The following is a 16,248-nucleotide window of genomic DNA, read 5'->3' on the forward strand; positions in this document are numbered from 1 at the left end:
AACGAACTGTTGCATTAGCGACAATTTTGAATGCTATCGTTAAATATAAAAAAGAAGTGGATCCAATGCAACAAGTTGTTTATAGCTAAGAATAGTTGGTTTGATGAGGATGATGTATTGAAATAAAAACAAGTTTATGCACAAGTACTGTAAGTTTATTATGAGTAAATAAAAATTATATAAAATATACTATTATTATTCAAAGATCTCTTGCACACGTCTTCTTTTACATGGGGGTTCATAAAATCCATGTGGCACTATATTAACACCATATTGTAATACAACACAATCACATATCCAACTACCACAATTTAAATCTGATTATTGTTTCATGAAAATAAAGTCCCCACCTCTGTTTGGGGATTTTTTGTTAAGACTAAAGTACTTTAAGTAATTACAGTCACATTTCCAGCTATCACAACCACAATTTATCACAGTTCTGGAATTTGACGTTTCTTCTTTCTCATCCTCCTCCACATTCCAAGTACGTATAATCATATTACCCTTTCCTACATTCCAGGTATCTGATACAACATTCGCTTTTCATTTCAATGCTTCTGGTTGACACCGACTGTATCTAACGCTACTGAAAACACTGTGGTAGCTCCTTTATTTATTGCTCAGGTGTTTCCTTAGATGCATACGATAATATATATGTACCTAATTTCATTTTAATTTATTTTATTTACATAAAAATGATGCAGAACCGAGAGAGTATGAGACCCGCATCGAGGAGGTCACGGGTTCAAATTCTGTGGCCGAGTATAAAGACAACTGCCCTTCCGCTCCACTCCTAAGATGTTAATTCCAACATTATCGAATACAACCATCATCTACACCTTATTACCTATGTTAAAATAAAACATGTCTGACATCGATTGTATCTAACGCTACTGAATATGTACCTAATTTCATTTTAATTTATTTTATTTACATAAACAATGATGCAGAACCGAGAGAGTATGAGACTCACATTGAGCAGGTCACGGGTTCAAATTCTGTAGTCGAGTATAAAGACAACTGCCCTTCCGCTCCACTCCTAAGATGTTAATTCCAACATTATCGAATATAACCATCATCTACACCTTATTACCTATGTTAAAATAAAACATGTTTGACACCGATTGCATCTAACGCTATTGAAAACACTGTGGTAGCTCCTTTATTCCATTTTCGCATCATTTGCAATGATGGGGACAGAGAAACTGGGTGTGCAACTAACTTCTTCCCCGATTACATATGATGGAGTATCTCGATATGATTGTATAAATCATTGGGTTCAATATATCCCATTGAAAGGGAGGAAGAGATGTGCTCAAAAAGGGTGTAAGAGCATTGTTCGAACACAATGTTCAAAGTGTCTTATTGGATTATGTATAAAGTGCTTTTACTCATATCATATGTTTAAAAATGTAAGTATATGTGTTAGCGTTTTTCTTTTCTGTGACATTATACAATTTACAATAGGTATCATGCTACGCCGCTTTTATTTTGTTTCAGGACGTCCATTATGATAACTGACGTACAAGGTTTCCAAGAAGCTTTAATAAACAACACTGTATTTTAAAAGAACTTCCCGTCAACACGGGAATTTACAGCAAGGCTGCTGTTTTGTGCTGAAACCACCCCGTCACTGGACGCCGTGAAACTAATCGTATTGGTTATGTTAATTACAATGATGCTGATTCAGTGTATTTATACAAAGGGTGTGGAAAAGAAAGAATTCTTGGAACAATTTATCACCAGTTATGTGTATAATTTGGAAGAAATGGATTGTCTTGGAATTCACTAACTGAAAAAGTATTTGAATACTAACTACATGTTATTTTTTTTATGAATCAATATATACATATAATGTTATTTTGTTACTATTTTCTTTTACCAAGCACATCCCCATCCTCAATCCACAATGACTAGGTTCAGTTTAATCATTAACATTCACACAATTGTGACATTCATGACTCTCAATCATGCTTCCATATCCTCAGGTTTTATACCATTCGTCATACAAACATATAATGAACTTGTGTATTTCAAATCCAAAACTCTCTATCATTACTAATGTATAACAAAGCCCTGTGATTTGGTAATTCCATTTCGCACATCCTGAGAGGAAATACATAATCATTCTCGTCAAGTGCAAAAACATTTATTGAAATATCATTGCGTTTTTTATATTTTGCTCAACAAATATGTTAAATTTTAAAGCAGAGTACTCACTTAAATGTCTCTTTAAAATGTCTCGGATTTAATCAGTGATGCAGTCTCAAATATCTTTTAATTCACTCTCATGATTTGTTAGATTTAGAGCAATATAAGTCTTCAAACGATTTTTGAAAGCTCTATCCGATAACGCAAACACAGATCCAGAACAAACTTGACTGGATGTTGGCGCCACCATTGGGACAGCATCCGCTCCAGAGGTCGGTTGTGCAACCATGCCAGATATTCATGTTGGGATAGCAACCAACCCCGAGAAAGGTGACGTAACCATAACTAATTATAGATTTTGATTAATGTTTATCGTATTGGTAATTGAGGTGGTGATGAATCATGACATGTAAATTCCAATCTGGCAGTTGTCTTTATACTCGGCCACAGAATTTGAACCCGTGACCTCCTCAATGCGAGTCTCATACTCTCTCGGTTGCGCATCATTGTTTATGTAAATAAAATAAATTAAGATGAAATTAGGTACATATATATTATTTGAAGGAACATGGGAAACGAATAGTGTGGGTAAATTATGAGCGCAGGAACGTTATTTCGTGACACGTTTTAAAATAGTGAGCTCATTGCTGAATTACTCTTATGCATCTAAGGAAACACCAGAGCAATAACCATCATTTTTTATCTAAATAAAATGAATTAAAATGAAATTATGTACATATATATTATTTTAAGGAACATGGGAAACGAATAGTTTGGGTAAATTATAAGCGCAGGAACGTTATTCCGTGACACTTTTTAAAATAGTGAGCTCAATGCTAAATTACTCATATGAATCTAAGGAAACACCAGAGCAATAAATAAAGGAGCTACCACAGTGTTTTCAATAGCGTTAGATACAATCGGTGTCAAACATGTTTTATTTTAACATAGGTAATAAGGTGTAGATGATGGTTGTATTCGATAATGTTGGAATTAACATCTTAGGAGTGGAGCGGAAGGGCAGTTGTCTTTATACTCGACCACAGAATTTGAACCCGTGACCTGCTCAATGTGAGTCTCATACTCTCTCGGTTCTGCATCATTGTTTATGTAAATAAAATAAATTAAAATGAAATTAGGTACATATTCAGTAGCGTTAGATACAATCGGTGTCAGACATGTTTTATTTTAACATAGGTAATAAGGTGTAGATGATGGTTGTATTCGATAATGTTGGAATTAACATCTTAGGAGTGGAGCGGAAGGGCAGTTGTCTTTATACTCGGCCACAGAATTTGAACCCGTGACCTCCTCGATGCGGGTCTCATACTCTCTCGGTTCTGCATCATTTTTATGTAAATAAAATAAATTAAAATGAAATTAGGTACATATATATTATCGTATGCATCTAAGGAAACACCTGAGCAATAAATAAAGGAGCTACCACAGTGTTTTCAGTAGCGTTAGATACAGTCGGTGTCAACCAGAAGCATTGAAATGAAAAGCGAATGTTGTATCAGATACCTGGAATGTAGGAAAGGGTAATATGATTATACGTACTTGGAATGTGGAGGAGGATGAGAAAGAAGAAACGTCAAATTCCAGAACTGTGATAAATTGTGGTTGTGATAGCTGGAAATGTGACTGTAATTACTTAAAGTACTTTAGTCTTAACAAAAAATCCCCAAACAGAGGTGGGGACTTTATTTTCATGAAACAATAATCAGATTTAAATTGTGGTAGTTGGATATGTGATTGTGTTGTATTACAATATGGTGTTAATATAGTGCCACATGGATTTTATGAACCCCCATGTAAAAGAAGACGTGTGCAAGAGATCTTTGAATAATAATAGTATATTTTATATAATTTTTATTTACTCATAATAAACTTACAGTACTTGTGCATAAACTTGTTTTTATTTCAATACATCATCCTCATCAAACCAACTATTCTTAGCTATAGACAACTTGTTGCATTGGATCCACTTCTTTTTTATATTTAACGATAGCATTCAAAATTGTCGCTAATGCAACAGTTCGTTATTTTACTTTCTCTATCCATTTCTCAATCATGGTTAGCGCGGTGAAAGTAAAAGTCAACGCACACATGGACCTTGAGAACTCAATACCATACTGAGAAATCTAAAGGAAGGTCATGGGTTATGTGGTACTCTCACACGTGTCTCTTTCACAGTCGAGTGGCTGGGATGTGAGCTTCAACATGATTATGCAGTAGGCTAATGTAAGTTCATTACATCTAATCAGCAGTCATTAATCTGTTATATGTGTACTCGGAGTAATCAACAAAGACAGTGCAAAAAACGAAATAATATTCCAATGTTAATAGAAATCGGTTCGGCCAGTATTGTGTGTAAAAGGTAACAAACATCCCGATAGACAGATATGAAGTTAAATTGAAAAATAATCATTATATGGTTACCGGTATTTAAACAAATTTTTGGAAATTGTGACCTTTCATTTCGATACAGTCTTCAGTTCTTTTGTGCATATTATCGCACTACAGACTATTGCATCTAATTCCAATTACCAGTTTCGTCCTTCGTACTAGTAACTCAGGTTGAAATAATTCCACTTTATAAAAGAGTACCTTACGTACTGTAAATTCAATCTTCACTTCTACCCGACTCATATAGATAAAATTAGTCCTTTGTAAAATAACTCCGCTCCAGTGAGCTCAATAGTAATATACATCTAAGGAAACCATGAAAAAGTTCAGTCAGATTGGTTGGCCACAAACTTTGAACCCATGATCTCCCGGAAGCGAATCTCAAACTCTCTCGGTTGTGTATCATAATCTATTTATAATTCAATAATTTCCATTTAAAGACTTATATTTTAAGCCAACAGGGAGAATTTGATCCGCTTCTTTTTTATATTTAACTAAAATACCATTTTAAATATAACGAGAATTATTGTGATGTAGTTTTCACATACTATCACTGAGCTTATTGTAACGTGAGATGACTGATAGAGTATTGCAACATTAAAAGACACACAGCTAATCGTATGTTTCAATGTTAGATTCACTTATAAGCAGGCTTCGAGACTTTGGACCCGATACAATAAGTTTACTTGCATGCACTATAGGTTGTTGACTCGCGGCAGGTAGATCCTTAATGAAACCTGGCATTAGTTTTATTGTATTAATTAATCATTAATGCTGATAGTATTTTCCATTTAATGAAACCTTGCATTAATTATTGTATTGTAGTTTTAACAAATTGTATTAATTAATCATTAATGGTGATAGTATTTTCCATTTAATGAAACCTTGCATTAATTATTGTATTGTACTTTTAACAATCGATGTGATGACGTTACACAATTTATCTCCTTCGCGGGAGGAAACTAGCACTTCCTCTTTAAGTGCGTATATTTATTCAATGATCCATTTAATGAAACCTTGCATTAATTATTGTACTAATTATATCATATAACAATAGTGTTAAATGGATAATATTCCCTGTTTGTTGTGCAAGGCCACATTGAATAGATGGAGTCATTTTCGTAATGAGTTGTTTTTACAGCGACATGGGAAACGAATAGTATGGGAAAATTATGAGCGCAGGAACGTCATGTAATTGCAACAATTAAATGAAAATAAGCCCACAATCTAGTTAAATGATTAAAAAAAACTGAATGTCATGCACTGCGAACGCTCTACCAATTGAGCTACTCCCTCAGTTATTAAATGAGCACACGAAACAGACATGTTAAACAGCATTCTTTGAATCTCTGGAACTGTTATCATGAAAGTCAACCTGTCTCATCCTTTTGCATAGATGGCTTGTGTTCATGTAACTAATTATAGATTTTGATTAATGTTTATCGTATTGGCAATTGAGGTGGTGATGAATCATGACATGTAAATTTCCAATTTGGCAGTTGTCTTTATGGTCGGCCACAGAATTTGAACCCATGACCTCAATGCGAGTCTCAAACTCTCTCGATTCTGCATCACTGTTTATGTAAATAAAATAAATTAAGATGAAATTAGGTACATAAATATTATTTTAAGAAACATGGGAAACGAATAGTATGGGTAAATTATGAGTGCAGGAACGTCATGTAATTACAACAATTAAATGAAAATAAGCCCACAATCTAGTTAAATGATTGAAAAACTGAATGTGATGCACTGATTAATGTAATTAATGATGTGCACTTTGATAAGAATCATGGTTAGATTTAGGCCTATGCATCACATTATTAATAACGCTATCGTGATAATCACAACAATGAAATAATAACAGTAAAGTAACATTTGTTAGAGCAAGAGCAACCGCGGATCATAAAAAAAAATATTAAAAAATGAATGTCACGTTTTTAAAAAAAAACTGAATGTGATGCACTGATTAATGTAATTAATGATGTACATTTTGATAAGAATCATGCGTTAGATCTATGCATCACGACGTGTAATTATAAATGTAAACACCATTTATTTTTGGAAAAGGATTTATTATTATTATTATTATTATTATTATTATTATTATTATTATTATTATTATTATTATTATTTTTAATTATTATTATTAAATTTTCTGAGGAAGGAGTAAGGTGAAAGATTTTACTTCCTCTGACTGGTTATGCGTCAATCTATCTTCAAAAGTCCAAGTCTTTTTATGTATATCCCTTTGTACTTTAACAACTGATGTGAGAAATTACAGTCCGCTCCGCGAATGTCTGGAATCAGGTAAAAGATGTTTACTTCCAGCCATAGATAGAGCATAAATCATGCTATTTATGCCTCTTTAATTACAGCAACCAGGTGACTGTTGAAGTGAGTTTTCTCCATTGTTATTATGTTATACATTTTATTCACTTCTAGTAATCATTCCCTGTTGGGAGTTAGCTCAAAAGATTTTACTTCCTGCCATAGATAGAGTATAAATCATGTTAACTTTATGTATTTATGCCTCTTTAAATACAGCAACCAGGTGACTGTTGAAGTGAGTTTTCTTCATTGTTATTATGCTGTACATTTTATTCACTTCTAGTAATCATACGTAATTTCTGAAGTGAGAATTCAGTTTTCTCCACATATTTCAGTAATTTTATTTATTTCTACTCACCATTCCGCTATTTCATCTTTTTGAATTCGATTTGATGCATTGTTTTACTTCCACCAAGGTGATACAATTTCTCTTTCAACTACGGTGAACTGGTTGGGTGCTGCTTCAGACAGCTGCGTCCAGTCAATGTCATATAGTCGAGGACTCACTTTCACTTCCACGTGCGGGATTCACCTCTCACACAGATGGCTAAACCGACTGCGTAATACATACTCATACATATTTCACAACAGAAAATTATTTTCAACTGGCCAGGGAACAGGCGGTGGTCGAAAAAAATAATACAAGTGTCAAATAAGACCTATAGGAACATGTGTATTCAAAACATCCACGCATATCGAGTGATTTACCTTGGCACTTACGTAACAAGAGCTTTCATTTTCAACTTAACAAACAATGGACCTTGAAACTTATGTAACACAGCTTTCACTTCATTTCAACATTCTCTCCATGCTCATTCGTCAATCGCTTTCCCACACCACTCGCTTGCAAATACCCATTCACCAATCACAAACCAGCTCCCCTTATCCCTCCTTTGACCACGCCCCTTTCCCCTATCCCTCTTTTGGCCACACCCCGTTTCCCCTATCCCTCATTTGGTCACGCCCCCTTCCCCCACCCCTCCTTGGGCCACGCCCATGGGAGCCTGGGGATCCTGTGACGTCAGCTTCATTTCCTTACTACTTCGGCTTGGCACTCATGTCAATTGAAAAGTCATTTCTACAGAAACTTCGCAAGCGGCCCAACTGTAATTTCAATGACGTAGTCACCAAGTATTTTCGTCCCAATCAAGACGTGTGGAATTCACATATAAATAGGTAAGGAATTTTATTATAGGGTTTTTAAAATATATTTTGTGTAATAATAGGGTCAGTGGTAGCCCAGACCCTTAAACCAGTATACGCCACTGGTGAAAATTCAAATTAGTCATTTGTGTTTTAGTGCAATGTACAATGTTTTACACAACTTTCAACAAATTGTGCATGCACTGTTTAAAACATTGAAATCTTTTCATTCCATATAACAGTAAAACATTTACAAGCTGCAATTTTTGTTAAATTTATATTGCATATTACAGTTCATATATTTTATAATTTATAGATCATAACTAGACATCGGATTTTTAGGCACTACAAATTGCAGTTTTAGGCGCCTAAAATAAGCTCAAAATTTGTAAAATTAGGCTCTATTTTAATGAAAATAGGCATTTTAGGCACATCAAGGTATCATACTTATTTCTTTCACTGAAATTTTTAGTTATACACTAAAATGCGCACAAAAAAGTATGTTTAAACATTAAAAAAGAATACTATATTATATTTATAAACAGAGCTGAACAAATTTAATATATTGAAACTAATGAAATAATGAATATTGATATCAAGATTACTCATTTTAAGTTATTGAAATTCAGTTCCATGCTCAGACTTTATTATAATTATCTGCACAGTACACCACCAGAATTTTTTCTAAATTCTCCACAGTTAACCTTCGCCTTTTGTCACTGAGAATCATTTTGAAAGCAGAAAAACTTCTTTCAACCGAAACTGATGTGAGAGGCGCAAATTTTAAATTAGGTACAATAGAAACATCAATACTTACTCGAACATTTACATTTTCCCCCGATATCACTCTTGAAACTTTTTCCAACAATGAAAATCCTACATTCTTATTTAATACGTTGTCCCACTTATTTTTAACTTTTTTCCCAGTTTCGCCCAAAGCAGAATGTATGTTCACTTGAGCTTCCTTTACTATTGCTATTTGGCTACAAAGAGATTGTTTTTCACGTTCTAATTGTTCAATGCTTGCAGGTATGAAAGAAAAGTTTGATCTTATGTAGGCAATATCGTTTTTCACTCGTGAGTCATTCAGACAATCTTTCACTGCTTTCACACACGCTGCACTATCAGTTTCAGGTAATTTATCAATAACTGTGACCACTTCTTTAAAATACTTAGAATAATACACCACTGACTGAATCCAGGTTCCCCATCGTGTAACAACCGGCTGAGGTGGGAGTGGGATATCTGGAAAGTTCTCTCTGAATATTGAAATCCTGGATGGGGCTTTACAAAAACATTTGTTTGTGTTAGAAATAAACGAATTGATAAGAGGAAATTCATTCCGGATTGTTTCAGAAACCCTGTGAAGGCCATGTGCTAGACAGGTTACATGCGTGAGGTTAGGATAAAATGTTTTAAGAAGTGGAGCTGCAGCAACCATGTATGAGGCAGCATCAGTACAAACCAACAGAACTTTAGAATCGTATAAATTACCTGAGTATAAAGACTGTAGGCCTTTATTTACAAAAGAAGCAATGGCTTGGCTATTCACTTTCGAAAGTTCCTTAACACATACGAGGTGTGGAATCGAAGGTCCATCAGGACTAAGTTTTCCTACTACCATATTTGCTATATACCTATTCATAGGATCTGAGGTTTCATCCACAGAGACCCATATGTAAGAATCACCTATATCCTCCCGAATGGAAGCTAAAGTTTCATTGTATATTCTGTCTAAGTAATTTTTTCTTAGGGTCGACTCAGATGGGATATTTTGTTTGCAGTATTTTTGTAAAAACTGTCTTAAAACCGGATTTTCAATTGCATTCCAGGGAATGTTAGCAGCAACAAACGCTCTGGTTAAATCAGCATAGAAATTGCTGCTGAGATTGGATGAAGTAGGCTGTGTTAGTAAAGTTTGTTGCAGTTGATTTTTCTGCTGAGCTTTAGCCTTATGAGCCGCTCCTTGCACATGCTGCTTTAGGTGGCACTTCTTTTCTTGAGAAATCTAAAAATGTAAAGTAGGCCTAAACTGAATTAAAATAAAATCCTAATTGTTGTATTACCGTATTTCTATCACAAAGTTAGTGGGTTGGAACAATCAAAATTTGAATGACCTGCAAATACTTTAACTATCGGAATTTAAAAGGTTAAAGTGTAGTGGTCTTAAAAAGAATTATACCTCAGGATAGCTCAGTCAATGTATAAATATTATAGGCCTACTCATTAAAATTAATAGAATTTATATATTTCAACTATTGTTACATACCTGTTTGCTACAAATCTTGCAGAATATTATTTTTCCATCATAAGTGAATTCTGAATATTCTGTTAGCCATTGCCGGATCAATGTAGATTTTGCACTTATATTGTTCGGCATTATCGCGTTAAACTTCACAGGAAAACGTCCTACCGCTCAAAACTTCTCAACACAAATAAGGTGAGGGAAAGAGCAACTGTTAACGAGCATTCAAATGAACCGTTGTTATTGAGATTCAATTGGACAAAAATACAAAGTTCCACTTATTGTTCCATTTCCTGGTAGTGTTAACACTAGGAGGGCCATTCTTTTAAATATTTTGTAACGGTTTACCCTACTAATTCGCAGTTTTACGACTTTTCACAAATATTTCAAAAACACTCTTTCTCCAAAAATTGTGATTTTATGACACTCTGAAGGGCAGTACAGCTAATCGGTTTCAGACCGAAAACAGTCATTTTTATAATATAGTATATCTCTGAATCGGTAGCAGCACATGTTGTGATTGATGCCTGCTTCAAAACTAAGGTTGGTTCTTTGTCGGCATTTATGCCTCCAAACATGTTAAATTCGGTGAAATCTATTGCGAGTGTCGTGAGATTCAAAACATTTTGTTTCCTTTATCAATGGTTTCATGGCTGGTGTGAAGCAAACTTTCCACTTTTTAAATGCCTTAAATTTCGCAGTGAATGCATGTATAAATTATAAAAAGTAAGAGTAAAATGCGAAACTTTACAGTGAGTTAGGCATTTTTAGGCGAATATTAACAAATTAGGCTCTAATAACCGTTTTAGGGCATTTTAGGGCACTATAAATCTCTTTGAATACCTTTCAATTTCCATGAAACACAAATATTAATAATTATTTTTACTTTTCTCCTAAAGAAACAAAATAGGCATTTGCCCTAGAATCCGATGTCTGATCATAACTGAAGGCATATTTCAAACTTTATGAATGAATACACTACAAATCCGGGATCTCTTATTAAGTTATTACCTGCAGGCTACACTAACCTAACTCTTCAGTCCACTGTCTCTCACGCGTTCGTCTTATTTATATTTTATAGCACATAATATGTTCTGGTTACAGCAGGTAAGATAGGAATAATAACCTCTTTCATACCGTTTCCGCAATCTGAATGATGCCGGAACCGGATGACATGTAGCTCCCATTGCAGACTCTGTTGGAAGATTGCGAACTGGTGAACCTGAATGTTTTGGTTACTACCTGTGCCATTCTCACTCACACGAACTACAATATCACTTCACAGAAGTCACCACATGACTGGCAGACTTCACGTTCTGTCTTATCTCTGCGCAGCCGCGATACACAACTGTCGTCTGCAAGGACGTATGAGGCTGCAGACTATCGACTTTTCAGTCGATCGATTCTTTGTCGAGTCACGCACGGAAGATGATTTTGGAACGCTAGAATTTGTTTAAGAGACACTAGGACTGAGTTGTTACAAAAATGGTCAAAATAGTATATTACGATACAAGGTTGGGAAGTTCTTTTTACAAAATCGAGGAAAAGTTTGAAAAAAAAAACGAGCAGAGCGAGTTGTTTAATTTCCGAGATTTTGTAATGCACTTCAAAAACGTGTATTGTACAGGGGCATCATTTTATTTTTACTAACATTTTTAATATTAACTTGCCTATACCTCTGGATCAACGCCGTTTGCTACCCCCTTCCTTCGATGATACTGGCGTAATATACAAACAAATCACTTTACTAGGTATAGGAGGAAAGAAAAGTAGTTCATCCATTTACGTAAACTAGGAAATATTGCGCTTTTGAGTTTGATCATTTTCATTAGGTTTTTGTTTAATTAAAATACAGTACAGTATTAACAATGTGTGTTTTTACTCACGAACTGAGCTATCCATGTGGACGTATTCATTATGCAGTGTACCTATATCATACTGTCTACTGCACATTAGCGAACAATATAGAGAATGAAGTTAAATTGAAAAATAATCATAATATGGATATGTAAACACATTTTTTTAAATTGTGGCCGTTCATTTCGATACAGGCTTCAGTTCTAATGTGCATATTATCGCACTATAGACTATTAGGTCTATACCTAATCCCAATTACCAGTTTCGTTCTTCGTACTAGTAACTCATGTTGAAATAATTCTGTACCTACTCTATAAAAGAGTACCTTACGTACTGTAAATTCAATCTTCACTTCTGCCCGATCCGAAAAGATAAAATTACTCAGACATACTATCTACTGTCCGTCCAAGTGGTTATGTCGTAGGGTCGTAGAAAGGGAGGAAATCACGTGACAATTAATTACTTAACGAGGTCCTTTTATTTAAGTTATTTTAAACAGTTGTAGAAGTCCAATTCCTAACAGAAATTTTATTAATGTTCTCAGAAAAGAACTAAGACAGCCCAGCCACTTGCTGGCGAATAAAAGCTGGTGGGGGAACCGGGATACGGCGCAGGCAATGGACGACAGTACCTGTGCGAAAATGATTCAATATTGAAAGCTCTTTCGTCACTGGAAAACGCGAACATATCTTTGGAACGTACTGTTTACTATGACCGTAAGGCTACTATGACTGTATATGCGGTCTTGGAGGACGGTTGAACTTCATTAGTGGAAGGGGTGGGTGTGAAGTACATTCAAAAACTCAGGTACAATAAAAATTGAAGTAAAAATAAAATGATGTCCCTGTACAACATGTTTCGTACGATCATATTTTTAAAATAATTGCAAATGGAATGTATTTTAGGACAATATTATTCCAAAGTCTTCGCAAAATTACACTGTAATGGTAACTAAGTAACAATAAGTTTTCATTTTTTTTTTTAATTTAATTTATTGTATTCCATAGATCTTACATTAGCACTGAAGCTTTAAAATGTGGAACAAGTCAAAATTTTACAGCATTACAATTTTTTTTGGCGAGATGTAGTGAGATGAGGTGAGTGCAATGTAATGGATCTATTTCAGTATAGTTTTATGTTATGAAGTATGGTTTTGCTAGCAACAAGTTTCTGTGTGGGAATTCTGACTTTCAAGGCCTAACAACAATAGCTGTAAGTACAACAAACACGATCGTGCAAAAAATACATTTTCGTTTTTTATACGAAAATATTCCTTGGGCACTTAGGTACTTGAGAGTAAGAGATTTTTGCCTCTAGTCCTTATACGATGAAAGAGTAATGGAACGGAGAAAAATTCTCTCCGGCGCCGGGATTTGAACCCGGGTTTTCAGCTCTACGTGCTGATGCTTTATCCACTAAGCCACAACGGATACAACTCCGACGCCGGTTAGAATCGTCTCAGATTAAGCTCCAACTCTTGGGTTCCCTCTAGTGGCCGCCCTCTGCATTACGTCATAGATGTCGTATGATGACGCAGATTATATGCATGGAAATATCATATGTACTTCGGTACATTAAAATAATATATATCTAGTCCTTATGTCTTCTTTGAGGCTCATGAGCGATTTTTAAGTAGGCTTGCTCCATACATCAGTGTTGTACAGCTGTCAAAAAAAAAAGTGGCCGCACTCGTGAACAGCGAATATTTTCAAAGTCCACTTCGGGTCGCGGCGATGTTACACGATGCATATGCTTGTACAAGGAGTTCCGGAACTATGAAAGTTTTCAATATCTGGCCTCATAGATCAGCGGTAGAGTGCTTGTTTAATGATTCAAAGGTCGTGGGTTCGGGCCTTCTTCAAGTTTTCATTTTATTTTTTAATCGTTCTTTAGCGATGTAAATGATATTCAAATTATCATTTATATCCAGTTATCGTTCTTTATGGATATCACGTTATTTATATTTTGTTATCGTTCTTTAGAGATATGAATAAAATTCAGGTCATCATTTGTATTCTGTTATCGTTTTATAACGATATGAATAATAATTATTATTGTATGTCCAATGGGGGTTAGCCCTATTTTACATATGTATGTTAGGGCTATAGTTTTATACACAAAAAAGATGAGCATAAAGAGAAGTGGAAAAGAAAATTAAATTAGCTTACGCGATGTAAACAAAACATAACAATCCGTAAATTAGGCATTGCGATTGCAAAACAAATATCAGGTATCAATTTGAAACATACAAAAACATTAACAACACACATACGTAACACTTCTATAACACAAATATGCAGCTTTCCGTACCATACATCATAAATTAATACACAATAGTCACACAAACACAATCAAACTATAATTACGACATTGCGACGACATCAAGCATCCCATAACTGACTCACATACATAACAAATCAAGCATCCGTTACAACACATACACTTCAACATAGTAACCAGACTTTTAAAAGTTACAAATTTGGCTCCAAGAAGAATAAATAGGACACTGTTACTAATTACTATTCTTCTACAATTTCTTAAATACATCTGTAATAAATCTGTGAAATTCCGATATGAATAATATTCACGTTTTTTATTTAGCGATTTAAATAATATTCAAGTTATCATTTATATTCTGTTTTCCTTCATTAGCATTATAAAATAATATTCAAGTTATTTATATTATTATTGTTCTTTCGCAATATGTTAATTAAACAAACCGATATTTATCATTTATATTCTGTTATCGTTCTTTAGTGATACTGTATAAATAATATTCAAGTTATTTATATTGTAATCGTTCTTTAGTGATATAAATAACATAAATTTAATATTAGGTTTGGAAAAATCCAGTTGCATAATAATGGTGTTAGTTTTTCTTTTTGTATTATTACATTATACTATCTTGAACCACAATAAAATGAAAAGGAGTAACGAGGAATTGAACCTGAGACGTTGACATCTAAATTCCGACGTTCGTCCGCTGAGCTACGAGGCAAAAGTGTGGAAACATTTTCGGAAAAATTGGCCCAATCACACTCTAAGATTTTCTGATGATTCGTAGAAGCTAGTCCAGGATGCGGGGGGCAAAGCTAATTGAGATTTCCTGATCTCTGATCGGGTCAAACATCCTGATAGAATTAATATTTAACCCTTCCCGTGACTTTCGGTGAAGTCCGGAGGGCCCAATTAGCCAAATCCACTCTCCTCATCTCCACGCTTGGGCCCCCTGGAATTTAATAAGATGCGAAAGAGATAGTGGTGTGCGAAAAGCAACGGGATGTTACCGCATTTAGGCCTATCCTTCCCAAGAAAACTGCAAACATGAACAAAGAAAGCTTTTAATAGAAGAAGAAGGATCTTCTGCGGACCTCTGGAAAAATAACTAAGGAAGAGACTAGTGAAGTGTTTTGTGTGGAATGTGGCATTGTATGGGGAAAGAACATGGACATTACGACGAAATGAAGAGAAACGAATTGAAGCATTTGAAATGTGGATGTGGAGAAGAACGGTGCGTGTGAAGTGGACAGACAGAATAAGAAATAAAATTGTGTTTGAAAAAGTGAGTGAAGAAAGAATAATGCTGAAACTGATTAGAAAGAGAAAAAGGAATTGGTTGGTTTTCTGGTTAGGATATGTGGATCATATGGATCATATGCGGAGACTAAGAGGAAGGCAGAAAATAGGAAAGATTGGAGATTGCTGGGTTTGCAATGAAAGACCTGCCCATGGACAGAACATTTATGTATGTACGTTCAGAATGCCTGGAATATCGTGTCTAAGAACAGTCGCTATTTGCAAAGACTAGTAAATTCCATGCCCACTCGACTGCAAGATGATCGAGATAAGAGGATGATAGACTAATATTGAATTGTGGCTTTTTGTTTTGTTTTTTGAACGCTTAATTGTTTGAATGTTTTAATGCCGACGCCAGTAAATTTGTTTTGTTTATGCCACGAAAGATATTTTATTGAGAATAAAATCTTTTTTCTTTCCATTTGCAGCCACAATATCATAATGATAAAGTCATGACATAATATATTAATGAACCTGATGTTAATTACTAATATAATCATAAAAGAGAAAGGAGCCATTATGTCTAGTTTGTTTCT

At 34.6% G+C, this 16,248-nt stretch overlaps 1 protein-coding gene across 3 annotated transcripts in view; it reads right to left on the reverse strand.

Annotated features, from left to right (window-relative positions):
• Positions 1–11,613, reverse strand: part of LOC138696234 (uncharacterized) — a 99,840-nt gene extending 88,227 nt beyond the window's left edge. The window contains exon 1 of one of the 3 annotated variants that reach the window (XM_069820910.1): positions 11,417–11,613. In XM_069820910.1, the coding sequence (XP_069677011.1) occupies positions 11,417–11,530 (114 nt within the window). In that variant the 5' untranslated portion in view covers positions 11,531–11,613. Of the gene's footprint in view, positions 1–11,405 lie in introns of all 3 variants that reach the window. The other 2 variants (XM_069820908.1, XM_069820909.1) reach the window with 2 other exon arrangements.
• Between the last annotated feature and the right edge of the window lie 4,635 nt (positions 11,614–16,248).

Source organism: Periplaneta americana, chromosome 3, assembly GCF_040183065.1.
Source record: "Periplaneta americana isolate PAMFEO1 chromosome 3, P.americana_PAMFEO1_priV1, whole genome shotgun sequence".
Lineage (NCBI taxonomy): Eukaryota > Metazoa > Arthropoda > Insecta > Blattodea > Blattidae > Periplaneta > Periplaneta americana.